General features: G+C 47.2%; 2 protein-coding genes across 2 annotated transcripts in view; both read left to right on the top strand.

Annotated features, from left to right (window-relative positions):
• LOC147648689 (serine/threonine-protein kinase PAK 3-like) overlaps positions 1-26,887 on the top strand; it is a 356,261-nt gene that overhangs the window by 152,097 nt on the left and 177,277 nt on the right. The window lies entirely within an intron of this gene.
• On the top strand, positions 10,769-24,137 carry LOC147648692 (serine/threonine-protein kinase PAK 3-like). Its single transcript, XM_086866526.1, has 15 exons — positions 10,769-11,003; positions 12,666-12,703; positions 13,145-13,276; positions 14,759-14,893; positions 15,165-15,506; positions 15,953-16,042; positions 16,442-16,613; positions 18,092-18,155; positions 18,852-18,900; positions 19,279-19,391; positions 19,984-20,101; positions 20,525-20,624; positions 21,089-21,285; positions 22,636-22,773; positions 23,887-24,137. The coding sequence occupies exons 1-15, from the start codon at positions 10,925-10,927 to the stop codon at positions 23,953-23,955; spliced, it is 1,836 nt and encodes a 611-aa protein (XP_086722652.1). The 5' UTR covers positions 10,769-10,924; the 3' UTR covers positions 23,956-24,137.

The following is a 26,887-nucleotide window of genomic DNA, read 5'->3' as shown; positions in this document are numbered from 1 at the left end:
TGCCTTTATTATTTTCTGGTTCCAGGACGTTTTCTTCTGTATTTCTCCCTTGAAGATGCTGTCAACTAACCAAATTGCTAAGAATACAGTTAGTAAGATGATCACACTCTTAATGATAGATTTAATCCATGAACTCACATTCCACCCTAACCCTTTGAAGATTTTGCCTAACCAACTTGTAGACAAATCCTTTTGCTCTTCCTGTGCTCCGTGCTCTATTTGTTGCAATTGATTGATGTCATATTCTACATGTGCAGTTACATTTGCGGTGTGGATGCAGCAATGATCAATCCGTCCCTTTAAAAAACTCACACACTCCATGCTCTTTCAGGAGTAGTAAATTGTAATTGTACGTTTAGTTCTTTAAATCTTTCTCAGGTCACTCTTGCTAATTTATCTACCAGACCTGTAAGTTTGTACAACATTTCTCTCTTCTGATAGTTTGCTATAGGGCCAAGCAAAGACTCTAGGGCCCACCCAAATTTCACTCTACTAGAGGCTTCTTGCCAAGTGTCATCCTGATTCTGTTCCTATCCTAATCTTCCCTAGCTATGCCTGTGTCTAGTCACTGAGTTCTTTTTTTTAAGCAGATTTCACATTTTGACATTACTGATTTTGCCATTGTTAGCATCCATACCGAGATTAATTTTTGTTTCATTAATTTCACCAATGCCTCTGCACCCCAATGACATTTGTTATGTTTCATTTGTAGAACTTTATTGGAGGACCGCCAGCAACCCACCGCTCTTCACAGAAGTAAACGTGAACCCCGTTTATTTCTATCTTTAGCACACCTTTTATAGGGTTCTACAGGGCCTGCGGGCAGAGCAAGTTACTATTGGCTAACACACACAGGTTTACATTTTTTCTCCTGGACACAAGGATTTTGTTTTGCTTTACTCTCTCTTCTGCAGGAGGGTTTCAAGGACTTTAGCCTTTAATATCACGACTTATTTCAAAGACTGGTTTGTGCAGACAGGCCTTTACTAATATATAAAATATAGCAACAATTCCCCCTTTCACTTTTTGCACAAACCAGGCTTTGGATGTGACTCATTCTATAGTTTCATGAAGCCAAGATAACACACAACTTAGACTTTCATCCCAATTAACATTATAAGTAAAGTCCGTCCCCCTTCTAGCACAAGAGACCTCAACCATCCAGTGATGCCCCAGCTGGAGAACCAACTTCCAGTGGGGTCACTATCTTCTTTCAGGGCATGTAACCCATCCTGTAGCTGCTGCAGTTGCCCATGGATGGAAACTGAATGATCAGTAAGATTCAAGCAGCACATGCCTTCAAACTCCCCACAACCATGTCCTTGTGCTAAGAGCAAAAAGTCAATTGCAGCTCGATTTTATAATACTGCATGACGTACACTACTCACATCAGCTGAAAGTTCACTTAACATTGTGGATATTAAATTCAATTTTTTATTAGTCTAACAAGCGAGCCTTTTTAGAGTTGCTAAGCTTTAATTCATTCAGGCTTCACTTTGATGTTTTTTATTTTATCAGCTACATTCTACAATTGATGTAAGCTTGGATGGAAACAAAGTAAGTTTCCCAAAATAACAGGGTTTTCTATGTGGATTAGCAGGAATCTCATTCCATGCTCTATCTCCACAGATTAGGAATATGGAACTAGGTAATCACTTTGGTAATTGTTCTGTGAGATTGCACCACTAATAAAGGCTTTACTTACAATGGTAGTAACGAGATCAGCTATAGGGTTGTCTGCAAATTCCAGTGCTGCATTACTTTGTTGGAATGACTTTTTGTCGGGGGTTCAAACATTATCCATCCACCTGAGGTATTGGTGGAACCTAACAAATCTAATTCTTCTGAGGTCTGCATGGTAACATTGAGAACTTTGATAATTTTTGCTTGCCAGCAGGCTTCAAGTTGTCTTAATGTGAAGCCAACAGTGCAATTGCACTCTTGCAACATTGCCAATTGATTCAGTCGAGTCTCATTACTAATTAAACCTTTAAATGCTGCTTGAGGATCCCATTCAGGGTCTCCTATGAGACAGGTGTGAAAAGGATCTCCAGGTGTGGCTAGGCTCAAACACATTGGCCTTTGGCCAGTTCAATGTGCCAGAGTGACCCATATGTTCTGTCACTTTTGGATGTTAGTTAGCAGACAGTTGGTCAGGACTATACACAACACAATTACCAAAAGCAGTTTGTTCCATGTAAATGACACCATACTTGCAAACTCACAGCTAAACTTTAACGTTAAATGAACTTTCAAAGATGTTTACACTACCTCTTGAAGGGGGAAATGCTTATACTTTATACTAACATAATAATTACTACACAGGCTAAACTCTTAAACTATTATCTAACTACTTTTAACACACGTGCTCTGGTATATATGTAGTCTAAGTGTGGAAGCAATTTGCTGAAAGGGTAAACACACAACTACAATTTGCTTTATATACAGTTAGATGGAGTCTCTACACTTTTCTTAGATCTTCTACAGAATTTCCTTCACAAACAGACTATGATTTAACACGATTCAGTCTTGGAACGTTCACTGCTCCCTTGATGTCAGCTGGCAGCTGATCGGTGACTGAGGGCTTTGATGTTCAGGTTGTTCTTCACATCCTTCTAAATCATAAAACAAAGGATAACTGAAAAATTGGTAGAGACACAACATCATAATAACAACATAAAATTTCTGTTGGCAACTGTCTGTGTAGTGTTCAGACACAACTGTGTCCTGACAGCTCCACTTCTGATCCATGTCTGGAGTACCAAGGCTGTGTGGTGACTTCTCTGTTCACTGGATCTCGTGTGTTCAGAGGCAGACAGTCTGGTCAGATGGACAGGTGACCTTTTTGAACCTGCCAACAAAACACAGACACTTCTCCCCTTGAAGTTAATGAATTACACTAATCAAAATGCTTTTAGGATATCAATTTTCCCCGTTTTCTTAAAAAAAAATAAAAATGAGATGTACTTCTGTTACAAACATCAACACAAACCCATATATACAAGGATTAAGAACCTATAGCAGTTAAAAAACCAATTAAATCATAAACATTATTAATAACATATGTAATATAAAACTACTATTAATTACTAAAACACTGCACCAGCATCCCATAGTTAGCAAACAAACAGAAACAAAAAATCATCAGTGAAGGATTGGATCACCACCTCCGGAAATGATTCTCCAAGCTCACTTCAAAATTGATCCAGCTGCCATATTAATAGGGTCAAATTGCTGAGTCAAAAAGTGACTCAAATACTGATTTGGGACAGAAAACATCTGGATCTATTGGCAAACAGATCTGTCCAGGTAAAGTCAAGGCTTGGCCAGGGCCTGGCTTTAAACTGGAAAGATGCCTCTTAACTCATTTCTAAAACAAGGTTCTCAATAGTAGCAGCTAGGAGATGCTCACAGCACAGCAAACTGTTAAAATGCATTTGTACAAAGCAAATGATCAAAAGCCTCAGGTACCAGACCAATTAAACCATGCAGCAGCTGGTTTAATCTGAAGCCTCTCCCATGGCAGCTGTGCCTCAGCAATGGTACATCTTCTTAAAATTCTGGAAACACTGAAAAATAAGAAAGCTATAACAAACAAAAACTGCAGAGATTGCAACAACCAATAGAACCCCTGATGAAGTCAAGGGTGTCACAGACTGCATTCCCTTCTATCCACAAGCAGGTGTTCATCAGCGTTCTGTCACAGCTGTTTCAGTTGTGGCTATCTTCATCTCTCTAGGAAAATAACTATACTTTGCAGTTTAGACAAGTGTCTCCAATAAAACATAAACAATTTAAATTAAACAATATTTAAACCTAACAATAATGATTTATGACAAAAGGAAGTAACAAACTTAACCTTAAAAGAATATCTAAGTTATAAAACTTAACTTAAAAACATTCAAACCTAAATATAGTAAAACTTGACTTTTCTTAATTCTATTAACACTTAATCTATATTAAATAAAAACATAACTTAATCTTATTCAGTTACTATAAAGAGGCAACTAAAGGTTTGATATGTACCTTTTAAACACAATATAACAGTAACATGGATTCACTATAAAGATTATAAAAACATAACAAACACATCACAATTCTATGTCATCTAGCTTTGAGAATAACTCGCAATAACTGCAAATGGTACTAAAAATACTCATTCAAAACAGGAATTTGTCTAGTATATATTCAAATTAGTTAGGATTTTAAAGTGCAGATTTTCTAGAGAAAAACCACAACACAGGATTTGGCAAGTTACCATTCAGCTTTTGTAGCACTTTTCAGAAATATTAAGTCTAATTCTTAAACTAAAATCTAAAATCCAAATTGGTATATATGCAGTTATATGTGTTTTATATAACAAAAGGACTCACATTGAAATTACCTTATTAAAATTGTGGAAAAAACAAGCAAATGGGTAATATATACTTTAACTTAACTTTGTCTTGTACAGTAAAGTTCTCTTAACTAATTATTTTTTAAACCACAAATCTCTTCTGCAGATAACGTTAATTGGAGTGTTTTCCTAGTAGCTGTAAATCATACCATATTTTAACCTTAGCTTCTAAAACCAGTTATTGCAAGGTAACTTCTGTTAATATTCACCTTAAACACCTTTTTTTTTTTTTAACTTTCAAAGAATCACAATAATTTCTCCAGTAAAACTCCAAAAACTGCAACTGCATAAACTCATAATTACTTAAAACAGAAAATCAACTCTAAAAGGATATATAAAAACATTTAAAAAACCCATGGACCATGACTTTTTAACAAACTGGGTACTATCCCAGTGCTTTTTCTTAGAGAGGGAGCCGGGGGGTGGACTGCCCGCCCTGCTGCTGCTCTCTGCTGCTGTTATCTTTCTTCACATTCTTCACATACTCTTGCAGAAAAAAAACCCCAAAAAAACACCTCACAAAGTTAACTTTAACACATACAGTTGTTTCTCTCAATCTCTCTTGTTCACTGATAGAGGAAAAAAGGGGCACAATTTTCACAAAAGCAAGCAATGTTACACAAAAAGTCTCTCATGGCCAGGTGCTAACAGCGGCGATCATTGCAGCTTATCAGCTTTGAATTACAGTGATGAAGTTTGAATTAGATACCATATAGTTTGTGATTTTTGGCTATTTTGTCTCTTTCTGAAGCTGTCTGAGCCACCTGTTTCTGCTCAGTGGTTTCTGTAATTGTTCAGCGTGGCCTTGGAACTTTTTCTGCACTGCTTCTGCCCCAGGGGTGCCCCCGCTCTCTGCGCACACCTCAGTGCTCCCCCATGTCCCCCTGGTTCGGGGGGAAACCAATCTAAATTTGGATTCTTTTCCTCCAGGGTAGCAAAGTTGGAACTTAAATATGATTGTAGTGTTAAGAGTGACTCCAAAAGTGAAGCAAATAGTTCAGGATATATCACATCCTGCCGTAACTGAACAGATTCTGTTGTTTCAGTGTTTGCTCTGGAATTTCTTTCTCATTATTTCCTTCTCTCTGACTCTCCCTCCCTCTTTCCATGGGCAGCATAGACAGGAGCGTTTGCCCAGCAGTGGGAGGCAAAGGCGTGAGCATACCCGTAAGCAAGAAGTCCAGGAAGCTCCTTGCGCAAATCAAAACCCTTAAGCTGTGTCTTTTCTAGAAAGCAGGTAAATAAATCATGTGCTGCTTGCCTTTCCATCTTACCGTCAGCGCTGTTGCAGCCCTACAAGGTTTGGCAGCACGTTACGGCCAGGACTCTCCTCTGAGGTCGCCTGGGGCGCGGCACCGTTGCTTTTCGCCGTCCTTGCTGCGGAGGACCCGTCCCCTGTCGCTGACTCCCGTGGCCTTCGCTTTTTAATGTCCCAAAGGTCCCAAAGGTCCCAAGGGTCCCATTTGTTCGGGTGCCATTTGATGAGTTCGGCGGGAGACAAGCAGCACTCAGTATGAATGATCAGCAAGTCTCATTTATTGGCAACTCCGAACTCCCTATATAACATCAATAATTAGGCTCCTACATAGTGCAAAAGCAAGCTCATTATTGGGTATTTTGTTTAAGGACAACTCCACCTAGTTCCACATTCTTGTGGTCATTCATCTGTGCTGAATCCACATTCTTCTGATCACAGTGTCCTGTTCTCAGTTCACAGTTATCACTAAGGTCTTTCTGACTTTGCAACATCTCATACCAACTACACTCTACTGTTGTTTAATTCTTTCTCAGCTAATTGCTGCATGGGAACACGACCTTTGTTAGCTAGCCACTCTTCCACACTGTTGAGCTTCGGGAGCCTCCCGGGAAGCACCAGCCCTCCCCAGCCCACCCTTGGTAGGACTTTTTCTCTCTGCTGACGATTTTATCCCCAAAACTGCCGTGGGAACGTTGTATCCAAGCACATCCTCCAGCGCTGCACTTTCCTCCTGGGAATTCCCTGTGCAGGGAATGTGTCTGTGCTTTTCCCTGCTCTGTTCACTGACAAACAAACCTGAACCCGTGGGACTGTCAGAGCTCCTTCATTCAATGAAATCAGGTTGTGTTTCTCATGGCATGTTCTGGAGGAGCTTTTCTTGGTGTGTCTTGTGCTGCTGGAAATGACACAAGAGCCAGGAGGGAACAGAAGCTGCTGCTGCCCGTTGGCTCAGGGCCAGGGAACCAAGTTGTGCTCCCGGGCAGTTGGGCCCTGCTGGAAGCAGAGCCACGTTTCCCTTGAGCTGCTCAAGCTTGTCACAGCTCCAAACAGGAAACCTCAGCAGAAAACTCTTCCTCCAAACTCAGCTGCTTTTCTTCCTGCAGCTGTTTGGGAAAGAGCCTCAAAGCACAGACTCTGCTGGGAGCCATTGGTGCATTTCCTCCCTCCCGGCAGCAGCAGATCCTGAGCCCTTCACGGGCTCCTGGCCCTTCGCAAACCCTTCAGCTCCCTTGGAACTCTCAGCAGTCACTAACATATGTATTTCTTTCATATTTAAGCTGCATTTAAACTTCTCTTTTTCTCTCCTCTCTATCTTTTTAATCTCCTCTTTATCTCCTTTAATCCCGTCAGCACTAGTAGGATGGGGATGGAGTCTTGGGGTGGGTGTGGGATGAACTGAGGATCCAGCAGAGAAGGGCAAGGCAGAGGGGAGAGGACTCAGCCAACCCTTCTCCTGCTCTCTCCTCCCCCAGGCTCCAGCTAAAGCAAGTCAGACTGGAAAGGATCCCACAAATGCTGTGTTCTCCTCCCTCTGAGCTTGGCTGGGGATCCTCAGCTTCATCCTGGTGCAGTGGCTGAGATTTGCTAATTTGAGTTTTTTGGCTAAAGCACTAAATAATGTGGTGGGTTTAGCGCTGGCTGAAATCTCCAGGGCACTTACTCATTTCTCACTGTGAGATATGGATTAGGAGAAGGGCAAACCAGGCTTAAAAGTTAGAAGGAATAAAGAAACTTTATTAACAGGACTATAAGAAATAAGAAACCAGAATAAAACCTCCAGAAACCTTTTCTCTCCCCAACCAACTTTTTCCTTTCTCAACTGACAGTGTAGGGACAAAACTTGGGATGTTAATGCAGTACCAACTATACGATAGCCTTTTCATCAGTATCTGTAGGGAGAGGAGTTTTCTCTTGTTATTCCATGGAGAGTTGTCCACAAGAAAAGACTTTTCTTGTGCTTTTTCCTTTCTATGAATAGCAGCCACCCAGGGCAAAACTCTGCCATCATGCCTTCCGACCATTTCCACACCACTCTGAGGTGTGTTCACGGGCCATGAACTCAAGGGGTATTATTTTAAGGATTCAAGAGTTATTCTCTTCATCTGTCTTGGTGATCATCTCTGGGAACAGAAGTTTTCTTCTTCTCTGCCTGGGGACAAAGGATCTTCATCAGCTCTCATCTCTCTCTCTGTTCACGCATCTCATGGGATCACAGATACTCCACCACCTGCTTGGCTTCATCAATGGATACCTTTGCTCAGATTTACACTTTGAATCCTTCATTCTCCCCAATACTCTTTCATTAATGAAAGGAGTTATTTTTCAGAACATTATTGTCCATCTCCATGGCCCTAGCAAAAGACTATTTCAGCTCATTAAAGCATCTCCTCATTCTCCTTCCACCTGAGGCTTGACTCTTCCTCGTACTGACCTTGATGTTTGATGTTGTCTTTTGCGTGTCGATCGCTCCCACTTTGCGCTCTCTGGAGAGGGGATGAAGTCTGCAGGTCTCATCTGTGTAGTGAAAGGGTTAAATGTGGCCCAAGGTGTGGCAGGCATTCCTGGTGTGGGATTTCAGCTCAGCAGCCCCTGGAAGGCAGGGGACGGTTTCCAGCTTGGAGCCGTCTGTGCAGGCCATGGCGGGGATGGGCGAGATGTCAGCAGCCGTGGCCCGGCCCAGCTTAGGGCCGGGGTCCCCCTGGGGAGGGCTTCAGCCACCCCACTGGAATGGGACTGGGAGGGCTTCCCGGGAGGGGCCACAGCAGAGCCCGGCCTGGCCTGGGGCCGGGGCAAGTCCCGCAGTCTCCATCCCCCAAGCCCAGAGCCACTGGGCTCCAGCCCAGCGCCCCCAGGCCACACAGGCCGCGGGGGGCGGGGCCAGCCACACCACAGCTCCAATACCTTTCCAGGCTGCAAACAAAAAGAGACAACTTCCCCAACTGGAGCTTTTAAAAGGTGCTGTTCACAAAGGTGATCTCACTTTTCAGTGCTGCAAAATGCTGTCAGTTCTCAGAACTGGCCGGCTCTTGGCCTGATCTCAAGCAGAGAGAAACTCCCAGCAGCCGCTCTCAGAGAAATCACTTCTGTGGGTGTTTTCTGCTTTTATCTCTAAAATGCCAAACCACCACAGCTGGCCTGCTGGGAAGGGGTTCGGTGCCCCCTCCCCACCCCTTGGAGGGCAGAAAGAAAGAGAGCTTCCCACGTTTCTTTCCTCTCTTAAATCTGTTGTCATCAAAGTGTTTCCAGCTTTTCTAATTGGCTTAGCAATGGTCCTGTTCTCAGAGCCAGCCAGTGATTGGTTTTGTCAGGCATGGAGAAAGCTTTTAGCAGCTCCTTTTAGCAGAAATAGCATTCCCATGGCTGGCTTCTTCCCTCCTCACCAAAATTTAACCCATGCAAAACCAACAAAACTGGCCACTGGTGGTCCTGGGGCAGGGGAACCTGCAGGCTTGGAGAAAACTTGAAGAACTTGTGTGGAGCCATTCAAAAATGTAACGTGGCTTCATATCTAGACACACAGCTAAAACCCAGCTATTTCTCTGTTCTTTTTCTTTTCAGCTGAGAAAGGAAGTCACAGGTGATGGGGTCTCTATTCCACATCTCTTGGGTCCCTGCCTCGTAGCTCCCAATTTGGATGAAAGTTACCCATTTGATCCCTCTGGCTTCTTCCTCCCACCATCTCCTACATCTTCCCCCATTCTTCTGTGACTTTCTTCTTCTCTTTCCTTATGACCATTGCAGCCTCATCTCTGTGGCTCACAAATGTGCCCAGGGGGGCTCCAGGGGTGAGGCACAGGCCCACATGCTTCTTTGAGATGCCCCAGCAGTGCTGCAGCAGGCTGATGGCTGTGCAGTTCCTTTGGTACAGGAACAGGCATTCCTGGGTTTAGTCAGAAGCATCAGTGGCCAAAATCCCAATTTCCTTTGGTTTAGTCCCACCTCAGAGCTCAGTTGTGGGGCAGGATGTGGGTGCTTGGGGCACTGCAGCGCATGAACGATGCACGGTCCCCAGGGGTGGTATATCTGGAAACATTTATTACAAGTGTACATCACTTTTGTGCTGTTTTTCCTATTGGGTTAGAATAGTGTGAGCCTGGGTAGCCAATAGTATAAATGTTCAGATGGCTGCTAAGGAATAATAGTCATGATCAATTCCCTATTAGCAACATCAGTTTATTTCCCTAGGACAAGCGCTTGTATAACAACTTCTTCTGCAAACTACTCTGCTTCTGCTACTTGTTTCATTTTAGAAACTCTGTTCCATCCATCCTGCCTTGACTGAGGAGCGATCTTTGTTCTCTTAGGACAAGTTCTCTTTGTTTTCTCTCTCCACAGGGCAGTCTTGGAGTTACTCTTGGATCTCTTCAACAACAGGGTTTGGCCCATTGTCAGGCTGTAAATAATGAGCGGTGGGACCACTGGTGCTGTGAAGTCGATTTATTGCTGGAATACATCAGAAAAGGTCTCAGTCTGAAGGCATGAGATTTTGGAGGGGTAACAAGTGGGCCATAGCTCAAAGGTAGTCACGAGTTTCTTTGTTACACAGCAATATATCACATTTTGGCCCAATGGACAGCTGACATGGAGTTTATTATTACTTAATCACCTTTCACCTTTGCCAAGTTCTGCTGCACTGTGTCTGCTTTTCACCCAATACACTGCTAGCTCACGTACACACACGTGCTTCTTATGATAATATTTAGATTCATAGCTTACTCTATAAAATCACACAATTACAGTTGAAAACTCTCCACTATCTCACTCAATACAGTTTCTTATTTACTTCTGGCATATTCTTACTTGCAGCTATAGGAACATAAGCTTATGAATTCTCGACTCAACGTCTGTGAACCTTTAGCATTGCATGAACCCAAGCTCCTTCCAAGGCTGTAAATCAAACCCTTCAGTATCTGTGGAAGTTTCTGTCTTTCCATTTCCCACAGCCCACCAAAGGATTTGTGACCCTTTGTGACAGAGGAGAACCTGCCAGGCAATTTTGTGTTTGCTGTAGGGAAGGCTGGGTTGCTCTGCATCAATTCCCAGAGCAGCGCAGAGCATTGGCTTTGTGATGTCAGGGCATGGATGCCACCTTGTCATGGTGACATCCCAAGGTTGCCTTGGTGCACGGAAGGCCTCAGGGTCAGAGCAGCTCTTGGGCTTGCTCAGTGCAGGAGCATCCTCCTGCTTGAGGCATTTGTCAGTGAGCAGCTGCACACTGACAGGAGCCTTGTTTTCCCTCGCGTTGGAGCGCAGTGTGCAAACTGGCAAAAATGATGGAGCAGCTCACTGTTGCCATTTGCACCATTTATGGCATCGCCTATGCCGGCTATTACCTGACCAACCTGGCACGTAAGTAGAGGTTTTGCCTGGCTGGAACCTGAGCTGGCTTTTGTAGGTCTCCCTGCTCTTTCTTAGTGACCGGGTTGCTATTGCAACACAAAGACCATGAGGATGCCCCTGGTTTGGTCAAGCTCCTGTCAACACCTTCAGCAAAACACGGGGTGTCTGTAGCCAGGGGGCTGCGGGCAGCATTTGCAGGGCTTCTGTTCCCTCCACGGGAGAGCCTGTGGCAGCAGAGTCTGTCATTTCCTCACTTTGCTGGCTCAATCTCTTGGGGTGACTTTACTTTTAAGATAGCTCTGAGAGCTGGGGAAGTTGAAACTGCTGGAGGCTGATGGGAGTTTTTTCTCCTGACTAATTCCTGGCCATGGGTGAGAATTGGCAGCGGTTTTAACTATTGAGAAGTGAGATCAACCTGTGAACACCACCTTAAGATGGGAGGCCGGGAATTTCTTGCTCTCTTTGGTTTCTGGCTTCTGACGAGGTCACAGGGCTCTGTCTCGGCCTCCTCCCCCCCTCCAGGCCGGACAAGGCTGCAGAGGGCGGGGTGGGGGGAGAAACGGAGCCGGCCAGCCTGACTTGGTTTGCAGTTTCTGCCACTGAACTGAAACCTGACACCATCAACATCTGCAGTTTTAGCAAGATTTTAACTCTTTTACTGCCTGCATGAGACTTGCAGATTAATCCTTTTTTCCCAGAGAGAGAGAGAGAGGGAGTGATCAACCATCAACCCATCAAAGAGAGTGAAGAAAAAAATTAAATTGAGAGGGGGAAGAGAAATAAGGAGATGCTTTAATAAGCTGAAATATTTTTCTGTTAAAGCTATGGAGATGGACAGTAGTTTCCTGAATAAAAACTCCTTTAATTCATGACAGAGTATATTGGGAGGAATGGAGTGTTTCACAGTGTGGATTTTGAGCAAATGATGTAGTTGTGACACTGTGAGATGCTGGAACAGAGGGGGAGAAGTAAGAGTTGAAGATTTGTGGCTTTTAAGAAGCAAAAGGAAAACTTCTGTTTCCAGGAGGGCTCACAAAAACAGATGAAGAGAACTTCTGCCTTTGAATAACTCATTCATAAAAATGACATGCCTAGACTCATGACCCATAACACACCTCAGAGTGATGGAAAATGGGAGGAGACAACTGATGGCAGATTTGCGGGCAGCTGGCATCAGAGAAATAGAAAGCTATGAAGAAAAATAGTTTTTGTGTGAAAAACTCCATAGATAGCAGAAGAAGACTTTTGTTTCTCTACAAAGACTGATGAAAAGACTCCAGCAGGAATTGGGACTCTTGTAAACACCAAAGTTCCAAAGTTTTTTGTCTCCATGTTGTCATGTAAACAAGGGAATGGTTGGGTAGTGGGGGAGAAAAGGGTTGTTCTGGAAGTTTTATTCTGGTTTCTTATTCTTGTAGTTTTTGTAAATAAACTTTTTTTATTTCATTTAAGTTTTAAGCTTAAGTTTTGCTCTTGTTCTAATCTATATCTCACAGCAAGAAATAAGAAAGTTTTCTAGTGATTTTTTAGTTGCTGCTTTAAACAACACCAGTCAAGCAGGACACCTTTGAAAATGCAGACTGGGAGATCTTCTCAGATGCTGCTCTAAATAGGCCACGGTTCTCTCCAGTTTTCTCAAAGAATTTGGTTCCTTTTCCTTGCCCACTGCAGGTCATCTGAGCCGTGTGTTCAGAGGTGCCAATCCTGAGGTGAGTCAGAAAGGAACATTTGATGCTCCTGGTGTTTCAGAATTGTGCAGGGAACTGTGAGCTTGGCCTGTGGCAGTAGAGTGCAGAGGGCCAGCTGGGTGGGCTGAAAGAAGATCCATTTCCATGTTTACAACAGCAATAGCAAAGGCATTGTTGGCTATTTCCTAATTTTCCATTGCAGAGCTTTAAAAGAACTCAAAGCTCAGATTTGCAGAGAACGTTGCTTGCTGATAGTAGCCAGGGTGAACTCTCTAATTCAGAACTATTTGCAGCCTGGCTGAATTAACCCATTTTAATTTACTTGGAGAGACTTAGAATCCCATTGCTATCAAAGCTGATGATTTGTGCTTGGTAGAGCTGGTTGTAGAAATCGAGCTGAAGAGAAATAAGGTTCTAAATGATAGGGAGCTGCCTGTCCCTAACTCCACCATCTGTCCACAGAGCCCAGAAGCAAGAGCAGACTCTGCTGTGGCTCTATCTGCTCCTGGAGAAGAGGCCAAAGAGGAGCAAAATGAGCAAAAGGAGCACGAGCCTCCAGCTGTGGTCACAGCCCAGCCTGACCATGCCCAGACAGTAAGTGCCAGTGCTGGGTGCTGCTGTCTTTAGTGCAAGGCAGAGCTGCAAGTTTCTGAGCAGCCAGCACTTGCTGTTGCTGGCTGAGGATGCTGAGTGCTGGAGTCCTGCCAGCACCCAGCCATTCCCCCATCCCGTGGCAGCTGGAAATTGGGCTTTGAGCCGTCGTGCTGAGGCCCCAAAGCGCTGCTGCCTGCGGGTGAGCAGCTGGCTGCTTGGCTCAGGGAAGCTCTGTCTCTTGGCTTCTGCCAAGCCATGGCCAAGGGCTCACACGGCATTTCTGGGGCTCACAGGGCTTGCTTTGTTTGCTTTCCCTTTTTGGAAACCTCTGGATGAACTGGAGAAGTGTTCTGCAGTTTTCTGGAGTAATTCTTCACTTCTGCAGAGTCTTTTAGGCCACCTGTCTTTTGGCTTTTGATAAGCTGCAAGGAGATGATTGTGTTGGCCATGAAGCTGTGGCCGGCCATTCTTGTCCTGTGTGGCCAAAGAAACAAACTGTGTAGTTCTGAACCCTTCTTCTGAGGCAAAATCCACAAGTGGCCAGTTTCTCTTGATACGTTTTGTGGTGAAGTCTGCAGCTTTGGAAACTGCATTGGAGCCTATTGTGGGGGCAAAGCTGCAAGTCATTGAGTGCTGTCTTGTGTTGCTAAGAACCCCTTTAGAGATGGTTGTTTTTTCTCCTCAGAGCTGTTTTCCTCCTCCTGCCTATTCTGTCCTGACACTCCCTGTTTAACCTATAAATTTCTGCCTGTCCTAGTGAGGTGGGACAATTCCATGTTTTAGGTGTTTTTTGGTGACTTTGGTCATACATGCATTACATGACCCATGGCTTCCTTCATTGGCATCCCTAGGGGTGTGTCAATTAATTTGTTGGTGGGGCCTTTTGAGGATCTCTGTCAGTGCCACTCAGAATTTTCAGCTGACAAAAGAGGGAGGAGAAACACCTTGGTCCTCTTCCATATCCTGAGGTGGCCATAGAGGCTCTCTGACCTGCAGCAGAGGATCCAATTGCACACATCCTTGTCTCCTGAATGAGCAGGATTTCTAACAAGAGTGTAGATGTCAGAGGGGCAGGAGTGGCAGGGCAGGCCTGAAAAGAACATGAACTCCAGCAGTGTCTCTCCCAAGGGCTGAGCTCACCCAGGAAGCCCCTGCAGAGCCAGGATGGAGCTGTGGGACAGGGCTGGCTGTCGGTCACTAGGGAGAGACAAGCAGGACACAGCAGAAGGGGAGGGAGGCCCTTGAGAAATGCCCCACATTTCCTGTCAGCTGCCCAAGAGTCTGTTGGAGATTCAGTGCCAGATGGGCCCTGATTGCACTGCCAGGGTCACTTTGGTATCTGTGCTTCCCCACGGGCAGAGAACAAGGCAGGAGAGCAGCAGCACAGAGCTTTGGGAACGTGGGAGCCCATCAGCCTTTGAGTCTTGGCCCACAAATGTTGGATGAGAAGTTGAAGCCCATCTTCTCTTGCTTTCTCTGCAGGTCCATCCAGAGAAAGAGCAGGAGCAGATTGTTTTATCAGGACGGCCGTGCCAGCCTGAGGGAGAGCTGTTCCCAGCCCAAGAGCAGGAAGAGCAGCTGGGGCAGCAGGTGGAAGAGCCACTGGAGAATGGCCAGGTAAGGCTGACTCAGCAGGGGACAGAGTGAAGGGCAGGAAGAGGGGCATAAAACGCAGCTCTTGGGACTGAGCAGGCCACGAGTGCCAGAGGCCCTGAAAGCAAAGAGCCTCTGCAGAGATCAGCAGCGGGACACGAGGTTACAGTGGAAGCAGAGGTGGGTAGGGAAGCAGAAAGAAGTGACTGAATGAGTGTGATTTTGAGGCTGAAACTGAGGAAGAACTGAGCCTGATGGCAGCTCCCAGGCACTTGCTCTCCATTTGTGTGTACAGAACATCGAGGCAGAGCCCCAGGCAGAGCTGCCTGAAGCTCCGAGGGCCATCATGGCAGTGAAGAGGAGGCCTGAGGAAGACAGAAGCATCGAAGAGGAGATGGATCTCCCCTGGCAGAGAGGAAATCAACAGAACCAGGTGAGTGACAGAGTGGCAGACACTCCACTCATGAAAATTCCTCTCTGTCGTTCTTCACAGGCCTCCGAGGAGGAGCTTCTGGCAGAGCTGCAGGAAGCTGAGGCTAGGATCAGGGCAAGGGAGAACAGGCTGGAGGAAGAAAGAAGAATAATCGAAGAGAAATTCCATCTCCTCGCTCAGCAGCAAGAGGCTCTAGAAAATCGAGTGAGTGAAAGAGCGATAGGCACAGCAGTCACTGCAGTCTGGTGCTTTCTGCCCTTCTTGCCTTTCCTCTGCAGAGCAGCAGGGGGGTGGGCTGATGCCTCTCAGTGCCATCCTGCTGTAGTGTCTATCCCAGCTGCTTGGAAGGACATTTCCTGCTGTGCTCAATCTCAGCTGCTGCCCTGGACAGTGGCACCAGTCATTTGCCCCTTTTGCCAGCACTCATCTCAAGGGATTCCTGCTGGCCTGCTCCTGCTCTCCTTGTTTCTTCAGGGCTTTTTGCAAGTGAACACAGTCCCCCAGACAGATTTGGAATACAAGCTGCAAGCTGTCTGTATCCCTTGGTGAATCTGCTGCTGTCCTGCTCTTTCCCTTTGCTCACAGTCAATGAGCCTTGGCACACAGGGACAAGCTGTGGTCTCTGACTGCTTTGTTCTGTTTGACTTGAGGTGGACGTGTTGATATCTCACCTGGCAGCCTGCGAAGGCTTCCAGCAAATGCCTGCTGATGAAGAGCCCCAAGGTCGGCGGCAGGCACAGGTACTGTCCCAAGCACAAGTGCTGTAGGCTGAGCACCTTCTGAAGATGGTGCAGGAAAAGAGGACTGAGGGGGAAGAGCTCCAACATTAGAACAAGGAGCTGCAAATGTGTCTGCAGCCCTTGGAGGGGGAAAGGGATCCTTGGGAGGAAGTGCAATGGTCGTTGTTGCAGTCATCCTTCAGAAAATCCAGGAAAATGGAATATGAAACTGGCCATCAACTTGATTAAAACCAACCTTGGGTTTTGACCATTTGGTTCCAGAAGTGGGCATCCAAAAAATCCAGTTGATGAGCTTTGCATGTGGCTAACAGCAACTTCCTAAGGGCTTGCATTTGAAAAGGGAACTCGGGGTAATCTCTGCCAGCCAGCTTTCTGACACAAACTCCTTTCTTCTCGCAGATCTACACAGGCTCTTCCATTCCATCTGCTGCAGCAGCAGCAGCAGCAGCATCTAAAGGAGCCTTTGTTCCCCAAGCTGAGCAGTGGAGCCCGGGCAGTTTGTCCATTTCCAGCAGTGACACATCTGCTGCTCAGCTCCAGGAGAGCCAGGGAGACTTCGTGGAGCAACTGAGTACGTCTGGTGTATTTCTTGTCTGAGGGACAGTGTATTGTGTGCACGTGCCAGCAGAGCTGTAGCAAATGATCCTCCTCACTTTGGTGTCCCAGAGACATTTAGGACTCCCCATAGGAACTGCTGTGCTCTGAGGCAGCGAGAGAGCGCTCTGGCTGTTCCTGCTGCCTCTGAGGGCAGCTTGGACTGGCTCGGCTTTGCCTGGCATTCCCTTGCCACTAAAGGCAGAAGCAGGAATTGTTCTTGGATCAGCAGAAGGCTGTGGCTCAGCAAATGATCTATGCAAGTCCTGTGTGCTAGTGGCCAAACTGAACAGAATATTTGATTCATAGATTCTCTTTAGACTCCAGACTTCCCACCTGTCGTCAGCACCAAAAGACTTCACAGAAACTGATTTGGGATTTTGTCTTTTTGTTGTGGTTGTGTTTTCTGTGTGGTGTTTTTTATAGATTTTTGTTTTGGTTTTGGTGGTTTTTTGGTAGAGTTTTTTTTTTTTCTCCATCCTGAAAGAGCTGTTCTGCCCCATTTGTCTTACTGGTGTCATTTTTAGGACTGTTTTTATTGCCTCTACTAAATCTACAAGGTTTTTATGAGAATGCTGTATTTTTGTCAATGAGGACTCCTTTGAAACTACATCAGGTGACAGCAGAAACAGAGAGCAAGAGATGTTTTCATTGGGCCCTCAATGAAGAAACAGATACTTGTATAACAATCTGTAATTAATATCCTAGTTTTATTTTTCTAAAGATGTGTCCAAGAGACACATCGACGTGGTGTGATCAGATAAAACAGCACTGCAGGCATTTCTCAGGAGCGAGCCTGCAGCCCCTGTGCTGTGTATTCCTCAGATCCATGGCACTTTTTCATCCCTGATTCCCAGCCATTCCCATGACTCTTAGAATCCTACCTATTGGCCCAAGCCCTGCTCAGATCAGTCTCTGGGAAAACACATCAAGCCCTCTGTGATTCTGCAGCACAACCCATTTAATCTGCTTCTTGCCCATAACAGCTGCCAGTGCTGTGCTCTCAGAAAAGACCTGGTGGGGCTGAGAAAAGATCCCAGCTGATTTGGTGTCTACCTTCACCTGCTGGGACACAAAAGGGCCTTGATCTGCACCTGGCTGTGTCTGATCTCCAAGGCAATGCTGTTGTGTCCTGAACAGGGGCCACAGCTTGTCAGGGGCTCAGGCTGGCTGTGTCTTCTTGCCATTGCTTGTCAGTGCTCATGCTTGGCCTTTGCCAGCCTTGTGCTGTGCCCTGCTGTGCTCTCTGCGCTTCATTTCCTTCCAAGGACTGGACAAAATCAGTCTCTCTGCTGCCCATTTGTACTGCACAACTGCCTGTCTTGTTGCTGCTGTGCTTGCTGCCCAGCTGACCACAGAGGGTTCAGAGCCCCAGACAGCGGGGCTGCCTTTGGCATCTCCTGCAAGTTGGGATCTCTGCCTGAAAGTCAGCATCTTGCATTTTGTTTCCCTCAGGGAGAATGGTGAACAACGAAAATCCTGTAACAAAATACATCGAACTGGAAAGTCTTGGCAGCGGGTGAGTCCAACCACAGTCCCTTCTACACAGCCATGGGCCAGGTGTTTCACTGGGGGAATATCCATCAAGTGGGAAGTCAGACAAGTTGTCCACATGTTTAGACAGCGGGCTTAGTCTGCCCCATCTCTCAGTACTGGCCAGAATTTGTCAAGTGTGCTCAGAAGGCATTGTCAAAGACATCTCCATGCTGCCAAGGTCTTGCCTGCAGCAAGGAACAGAACCTGGTAAATCTGCTTGTCTCTCAAGTGTGGGACAGCTCAGGATTCATTTCCTTCGCATTTTTGGATGTCTCCAAATCATCTGGCCACACTAATGAAAGGAGAAGAATCTTGCTTGCCTGAAAGCACAACCTACCCCCAATGAGAGCTGTCAGATAACAGTTCTCAGGAACATTTCTCTCCAAGAGTTTGCTAAAGGAAATACTCCGTGCTCAGGGTTAGAATTGCACAGTTTAGAAGCTGATAGCCGAGATGAAGGAATAAGCTGCCTTTTGGAGCTGAGGCAGTAAAGCCCAAGGCTTCAGGAACAGGCCCAGTGCCCAGGCACTTGAGGGGAAAATGCATCATCTGCCTTCTGGCAGACCCCTCCTGCAACCTGCAGCTTTTAGGCATTTACAGCAGAGCTCTCCTGTCTGGACTGGCTTTCAGTGCAAGATCTAAATGGCTTCTCCTTTCTTTGCTGCTGTTTTGTTTCTAGGGGTTTTGGAGAGGTTTCCAGAGCACTTGACATTGCAACAGGAGGAGAGGTAAATGTCAACAGCCCCTGCAGCCTCTGCTGCTCTCCAGGCCTTTCCCCACTGCTGACAGCTGTGGCTGGAGCTTTGAGTAGAGCTGTGCTGAAAAGGCACAAGAAGCACAGACTGGAGCCAGCCTGCAAATTGCACTTGGAACAGGCTTTGTGGACAAGGCAAATCGCCAGTGGCCACATGTCCTGTAACTGACCCCCAAGGGAGCAGAGAAATGGGCTGTTGGAATGTCACTCCCTAATTACTCCAGTGATGAGGTCTAATCACAAGGCACTTGGGCACAGCTTGGCTGTGCCATTCCAAAATCACTTGCTCCATGTGGGTTGTGGTCTCATGCTACCAATTTTCTCAAATTACTCCTTTTCAATGTCATTTGAGGTGGCCATAAAGAAAATAAATGTGCAAGGAGTGAGCAGGAAGATACTAACCATGAATGAAATCAGGATCATGGAGAGTAATAGGAGTCCCAGGATCGTGAATTACTTAGCCAGGTGAGTGGTCACGGTCCTATCCCTTGAATGTTTGTTTACATACTACAAGCATGAGAGCTTAAAAACCCACTTTGGTCACTGGCAGGAAATAGAGTTGTTAATGATTATTTCTCTACTTATCTCCAATGGATGGGAAGAGACTGCATTTTGTCTGCATGAATCCACCCTGGCAAATGCAGACTGAACATTGTTCAAAAACCTGCATCAGCCCTATCTTAAGAATTCAATACCTTGTAAGTTCATTGCCTCCACAGTTCTTTGGTACTCAGTTTTTCAAGTTTCTTAAATGCTGATGAACCATCCAAGAGAGGATTGCCCTTGCATTGTTGCCCCTCTTTTCCATTGCTGTGCATGCCAGGAAGACTAGGTGCTTATTTCCAGAAATGCCACAAGTGACAGGTTTTTTATCTGGGCTCTTCCTAAACTGCCTTTCTCCTTGAGACAGCACAGACTGCAAACACTGCACAGCCTAGAGGCAATGTCTATGCCTTTACTTCTGCCCTTGTCTCCAAGGGACCCAGAAACAAGACTCAAGCAAAAAACCAAGCTAGCCGTGCATGTTCACCTGCATGGCCTTGTTTCCTTTTTTCAGCTACCTTGTGCATGAGGAACTCTGGCTGGTGATGGAGTACATGGACGGAGGCACTCTGAGAGATCTCATCGACGAGATTCAAATGTCTGAAGGAGAGATTGCAGCTGTCAGTCGGGAGGTCAGGGATCCCATCTGTGCTTCCAAGGCCTTGAGCTGCATTGTCTGGGAAACAGGGGCTCAGAACGGGAGGGATTTCATGGGCCAAGCTTGGTTTCTGTGTTGCTGCTAGGCTATGGGCAAGCAAGAGCATCTCAAGGGAACTGTCTGCCAGTGCCCCTACACTCACTGGACTCACTTCCTGTACTCTTATCCCCTGTTCTTGTATTCTAGCTCTGTCTCTTGCATTGCCATTTGCAGTTCTCCACTGAGAAAGGTGCTGCTCTGCTACTGTGGGAGCAGCAGGCTCTTGCTCTCAATGGCGCTGTGTTCTGCCATTCCTCCCCATTCCCCTGCAAAGGGAACCTTCCACAGCTGTTTCCTTGCTTGTGCGATGACCTCACAGCACTACTTTTTGTCCCCCTGGTTCTGTTTTCTCTCTCAGTGCCTGCAAGGACTGGATTTTCTTCACTCCAACCACGTGATCCATCGAGATGTCAAGAGCAACAACATCCTTCTCAGAACCGACGGCTCTGTCAAGCTGGGTCAGTGTATTCTTGCTCAGCTTCAGCCTTCCAGGAATGGGTGGTGTGGGGCTGCTTTCAGTGACTGCCAGCTCCCCAAAAATGCTGCTGCTGGCAGTGCAGGGGTCCCCCCTGCTGTGGGCTGAAGGCACAGTTGCAGGGTGCACACAGCTATGACAAGGAACCACAAGCAGCCCAGAGTGCTATTGCTCTGTGTGTGTCTGTGTGTGTTCCTTCCAGAGGGAGGGAGCTGCAATCTAAACCTTCAGGGGAACAAAAGGCACTGCTGGAGGAAGTGTAAGAAATGGGGGGATGTTTGAAGTAGCCAATTCATATTTCCTTGGCTAAAGCCCCAAGGAAACAGAGCAGGGAGTGTTGTCCAGGAAATTCAACTGCACATTCTCAAACTTCCACTGGGGAATTCTCTGGCTTGGTTTCCTAATTGAGAGTATTAAAATTAAAAGAGTATTTTGCTTTCTCCTCAGCTGATTTTGGCCTTTCTGCTCAGCTCACCCCTGAGCAAAATCAGCGGTGCTCGGTGACCGGGACTCCTTGGTGGATGGCACCTGAAGTGGTGCAGCGTCAACCATATGGCCCCAAGGTGGACGTGTGGTCTTTTGGAATTGTGGCAATTGAAATGGCCGAACAAAAAACTCCTTATGACAGTTTCACTGCTCGATCGGTAAGGAGCAAATACTCTCTGATCCCGCTGTCTTTCTCACCTGTCCCGGGTTCTCTGCTCACTGCACAAAATCCCATGGCCATCTGCTGGAAGTACTTCCACCAAGGCCCCTTCTACAAATGGCCCTGCAGCACATCAGCATCTGCTGGAGCTTTGGTTGCAGCACTGGGGGAACTCAAGCCTTACCTCGCCCAAACCATCTCCATTCTCAGGCAGCATTTTGCTTTGCCTTACAAGTCGTTCCAGCTCTTTTGGCTGTGTAGATGGCCCCAAGAATAGGAAACAAGCATCTCAGAGCTGGTGTTATCTTTCCAGAAATGAAGCAAAGAAACTCAAAGCAAACCAAGTTTCTAAAACAGTGCTTTTGAGAGAAGAAGTGCAGCCCCATTCTTCTCACAGGGAAACTTGCCTGAAACCTGGAGATGAGGCTGTAAAGCCAGAGTCTCTTCTGCTTCTTGTGCAGTGCTGCTGAGACACTCAGTGACCACCTTCTTTCATAACCCAAGCCACTTTTTCCATATCACCAAGCTGGAGCCTGGTGACGGGGAGAGCCTGCCAAAACCTCCTGTTTGTTTCCTAGCACTTTCTGGGATGGGCACAGCGTTAATGCATTGACTTGAGAATCCAACGAGCACAGAGTTACCACAGGGATGACACTTCTGATTTCACCATGAATATTTTCCTTTTGCCACATAAAGGAACCTGAAATTTTCAGAGTGCTGAGAGACAGAGCTGCAGGTGGCTCCTGTGTGCCCAAACAGGCATTTTCAACCCAATACATTTGTGGAGGCATCTTAATGTGTCTGTGTTGAAAATGAGATTCCAAAGGTTTGTTTCCTTCCCTGAGGAACACCTGCTGCATTTCCTTTCTTTTCTTCCAATTACCATCATTTTCAAGGACAGGACAAAAAGCCTGATGAGTTTTGTTTTATGGCAGCTGTGCTTAAGGGACCAACAAGCACTGCAGAGATTCTTTTCTTATAAGAATCCTTGGAAATAGTAGAGTTAGTTAGAATAGCAAAATCCCTCTTCCAAAAAGGCTGCCAAGCTGCTCGGAATCCTCTGAGAAGGAAACACGTATTTGCTGATGTAGTTGCCACTAACTAGAGCAGGCAATGAAATCAGCTGCCAAGGCAAGATCTGCTGGATGTTGGCAAAGCTGTGGCTTTGGGGCTTGGGTTTTTTCATGATACAGGAAAGTCGTCATCCAAATGCTACAGGAAAGTCATCTCTGCCTCTCTGCCAGGGCAAAAACTGCCACTGCAGAGTGGAGCTGGAACAATGGGCTCTGGGAGAGCAGTTCCAGATGGGAAAGAAGCAGGTGGAGCCTTGTGTTTCCTTTTTCTCCAGGCTAAATTCCACATAGCCACAGAAGGGAGCCCACAGCTGCGGCAGCCCGAGCAATTCTCGCCTTTGCTGCGTGACTTCCTGAGCTGCTGCCTGCAGAAAGGCGAGGCGCAGCGCTGGTCTGCCAAGGAGCTGCTGCAGGTAAAATGCCAAAAGGGCTGCAGGTGAAACAGTGTCCCAGGGATGGGCTCCTCCTCCACTGAAATCCAAGGCATCAGATGAGCCCCCATCCTCCTCCCTTCCAACCTTGGTGCTGTTCAGCTGACAGTGGGGAGCAATCCTAGACTGGGCTGGGCTGGCAGGGAGTGCTGGGTTTTAGCGCTGGCTAAAATCACCAGGGCACTTACTCATTTCTTGCTGGGAGCTATGGATTAGGAGAAGGGCAAAACAGGCTTCAAACTTCAAAGGAATAACAAATTTTATTATCAGGCCCACAAGAATAAGAAAGGTCTCATCTGTGCAGTGAAAGGGTTCAATCTCACCCAGGTGATGGCAGTCACGGTGTTGGATTTCAGGCTGTGCTGGGCCCCTCTCTCTGCCCGGGAGCCGCTGGGAGGGGAGGCTCGGCCTGGAGCCGTCGCTGCACCCCGGGGAGAGGGTTTAGTGTGGGCAAGATGTCAGCAGCCGTGGCCTGGCCCAGCCTGGGGCCGGGGTCCCGCAGCCTCCATCCCCCGCCCGGGAGCCGCTGGGCTCTGGCCCGGCCTCCCCCAGGAGCACAGGCCGTGGGCGAGCAGGGCCGGCCTCACCAGAGCTCCGTTACCTTCGGGCTCCGGAAGCAAAGAGGGCCAGTGCCCGGGCTGGTGGTTTTCAAAATGTGCATCATCACAGAGGCACATCTCATTTCTAAATGGTGCAAAATGTCAGTTCTCAGAACTAGCCAGCCATTGGCCTGTCTCAGGCACAGGGGAAGCTCCCAGCAGCTTCTCTCAAAGAAATCACTTCCGTGCGGGGTTTCTTACTTCTTTCCCTAAATGTCAGTTCATCTCAAACTAACACACAGGGACACGGAAAGGTCATTTAGTCTGTGTCCTGCAATGAGCAGGGACATCTTTCAAGAGATCAGGATACTCACACCTCAGATATTTCCAGGGGTGGGCCTCCTACCAGCTCTTGGGGCAACCTGTGCCACTCTTGCCCCATGCTCCTGACCTCTTCTGACCCAATCCCCATTTCATTTAAAAAGTATTCCCCTGCCTTTGAAGCTCTTAGCTTGGAAAATCATGCTTTCTTGTTGTTTTCTTTTCCTTTCTGCAGCATCAATTTATAACATCGGCCATGCCTGGGTCCAGCCTGGCACCTCTCATCCTTGCAGTGAAGAAGTAGAAGGAGGAGGCAGGAATGCGCCAATCAATTTCAAACTTTTTTCCATGACCAACTTAGAGTAGGACTGTAGAGTAGGACTGTAGTGTAGGATTGTAGAGTAGGATTGTAGTGCAGGATGGTAGTGTAGGTTTGTAGTGTAGGATTGTAGAGTAGGATTTTAAATAAAATTTCTAAAATCTCAACTCCTTTGGAACATTTCTCTCCTTCTGACCCTGTGAGAAAGCTCAACATTTCCTCCTGAATTGTCAGTTTTTTCTTAGAGGTGGAAAGTGACATTGATGGCTTCTTTGGTATGGTTACAAAGTGGGGAAGGCTCCTCTTTATTCATCCTCTCCAGACCACACTGCCTTTGGAATTTGGCCAACTGGCCAAGTTTTGCCCAGCTCTGGCATTTCTATTTGAGGCAGAAACAGCAATGGCATTTGCAGGAAAAACCAAAGGAGGAGCGGTGCAACAGAAACATCCTGTGCAGATGCAGGCTGTGCAGATGTGACTCGAGAGTATTTGGGCTCCTGCCACTTGGATTTGTATCCCTAAGAGAAATCTCTTTGGCTGGAGGAGAGTCTGGCTGAAGAGAGAAAGCAGAAAGAGCAGTGAGGGTGCTGTGCAAGGTCTCCTGTGGTGCAGAGCTGTCAGCGACTGTGAGGTGAGAGCGGGCCCGGCCTTGGCCAGGCTGGAGCCCCAGCAGAGCCCTGGCAGAGCCCGGAGAAGCCTGAGCCTCGGCAGAGGCAGGCTGGAAGGAGGCCCTTGGAGCTGCAAGAGGCAGCAGCCTGGCCCTGGCTGCCTCTTGCTGGCACCAGGCAAATCCTCCGCTCTTAGAGCCAAGCTGGCAGCTGGCTGCTCCTGAGGGGAAGCGGCGCCGTGCTGGGCACAGCACACACTGGTGCCATGGGCTGTCTGGAGTCTGCACAGGAGGAGAGAAAGGCAAAGAGCAGCCCAGGGCTGCTGCCCTGCCTGACCATTGCTGCTCTTCTGCCGCCTGCCCTGGAACTCCTGGCAATGGTCAGCAGTGTGTGCAGCACTCTGGGCACAGCGGGAGGGAGCCGGGCTGCTCCGCAGGCTCCAGCACAGGGCAGTGTCCTTCAGGCACGGCATTTCTGCCAGGGGAACCGAGGCCAGCGTGAGGCACTGACAGCAAGTCAGGGCACATCTGCACGAGCCAGTGCCTCACACAGCTCTGGGACCAAGCGCCTGCAATCCTGGAGCTCTGCACTGAGCCACAGCAAAGGTGTGAAATGCAGAGGGTTTGCAGAAATATTCAGGGGCACCAGACCAGCCTGCTTGGTGCTCTCTGGGGCACAGCAAGCACTGTGCAATGCAGCTCGGAGCTGCTGGCAGAGAGGGACTATGGGCATGTGCCTGAGGCTTGTTCTTGAGTAGTGATTTGGGAGGGAGCAGAAGGGTCTCAGTAGGCAATTTGTGTTTTCTTCATGAATTGCTGAATGAAAGACACAATGTGGCCTCACGCAGCAAGAGCACTTGCAGAACTTACTAAGTTTGTGTTGAATTCCCAGAAAAGGAAGCAGAGGTGTTGAACTGTAACAAATAGGGCTCGTGAATTCCATTAGCTTTAACAAACAGTGCTGAACCCTGTATTCCCCCACTGCAGTGATTCATGTCTGCAAGTGGCTATCTTAGCCTTGAGAATAAAGAGAGTGGTCCTGGTAAGAAGGTAGCTGGAATGCATTCACAGGAAGAAAGTGGTTTTAGGAATCTCTTGACATCCAGAGGAGAAGATGAGGAACGGGTGTTTCCAAAAGATTGTGTCAGGGACTGCAGTCGTGTTTGAGGCCCTGCCACATTTGATCCATGTTTGAGCAGGTTGACAAGACAATGAAGAAAACTGCATTGTTTAAGGGGTGGGAACTTGACCCTTGCAAGAGAAGCAATGTATTGGTCAGTAGGTGGGCAGTTAACTTTTGAAAGAGGAACAATGCATAATGGAGGCCTTGTTGGCTTGGAGTCGCTATTCTGAGCCATTGTGGCCTCATCTCATGCTGGCCCTGTGGGAGCTGATGCTGGAACTGGGAAAATGCCACTCCTGAGCAGGAGACATAAGGCCTGCGTCTGGGGTGGAGAGGTGAGGACGAGGTGCACACTGTTTTGATGCAGGGGATGTCCTGAAAGGGCACTGCCTACCTGCCCTCCCGCTGAGGACGATGCTTCAGCTCCCTCTCCCACTCAGCGGGTTTTTGGGAATGCTGGGGTTGGTATGCAGTATTTGCTACTGCAACTAATAGAATAAATTTGCTTTGCAACCCCATCTGAGTCTTGGGTTCTTTTGTACATGGGTCTCCTCCTGAACCTATGACAATGAGACCAGAGATCCTCAGGACAGCCCTACTCTCATGTTGATAAATTCTGAGATGAGATTTAAATATGTCAAATAATTTAGGGGAATGTTTAGCCTGTGAGCTTCAGCAAAGTATTGAATATGTCTTAGTTCCATGGATACAAACGAATAGGTGAGATTGCTGGGTGTGCACAAGTTAGGGAAGGGATTTCCCACACAGCCAGTGCAGAAATACAGTATTGCCTTCTTTCTAACTGTTTCTGAGCTGGATGTGGGGATCACACCCTGCTTGGTAACTTTCATTTTGGCCATTTCTGTTGAGCAGGTAAGAAAGGTTGAAATGAAACCTTTTCCAGCTGTTTCCCTCTGGTTTACCTTTTTGGGGGCCAAAGCTCTGTGCCGTAGGTGGCCTGAGTGTGTGAGGAGCAGTGCAGCCCCCACAAAGCTCTTGTTTTTCCCACAAGTCATCATGACTTGTTCCCAGGTGTGCCCAGCAGGAGGAAGAGCCCTCAGTGCGTGGGCACCGTGCCCTGCCCAGCCGGGGCTCTCTGGCACAGAGCAGCACCAGCACCAGCACCAGCACCAGCACCAGCACCAGCAGCACCAGCAGCACCAGCACCAGCACCAGCAGCGCTTTTC

This window comes from Cyanistes caeruleus, chromosome 31, assembly GCF_971803275.1.
Source record: "Cyanistes caeruleus chromosome 31, bCyaCae1.hap1.1, whole genome shotgun sequence".
Taxonomy (NCBI): Eukaryota; Metazoa; Chordata; class Aves; order Passeriformes; family Paridae; genus Cyanistes; species Cyanistes caeruleus.
This window is presented reverse-complemented; position numbering and strand designations above follow the sequence as displayed.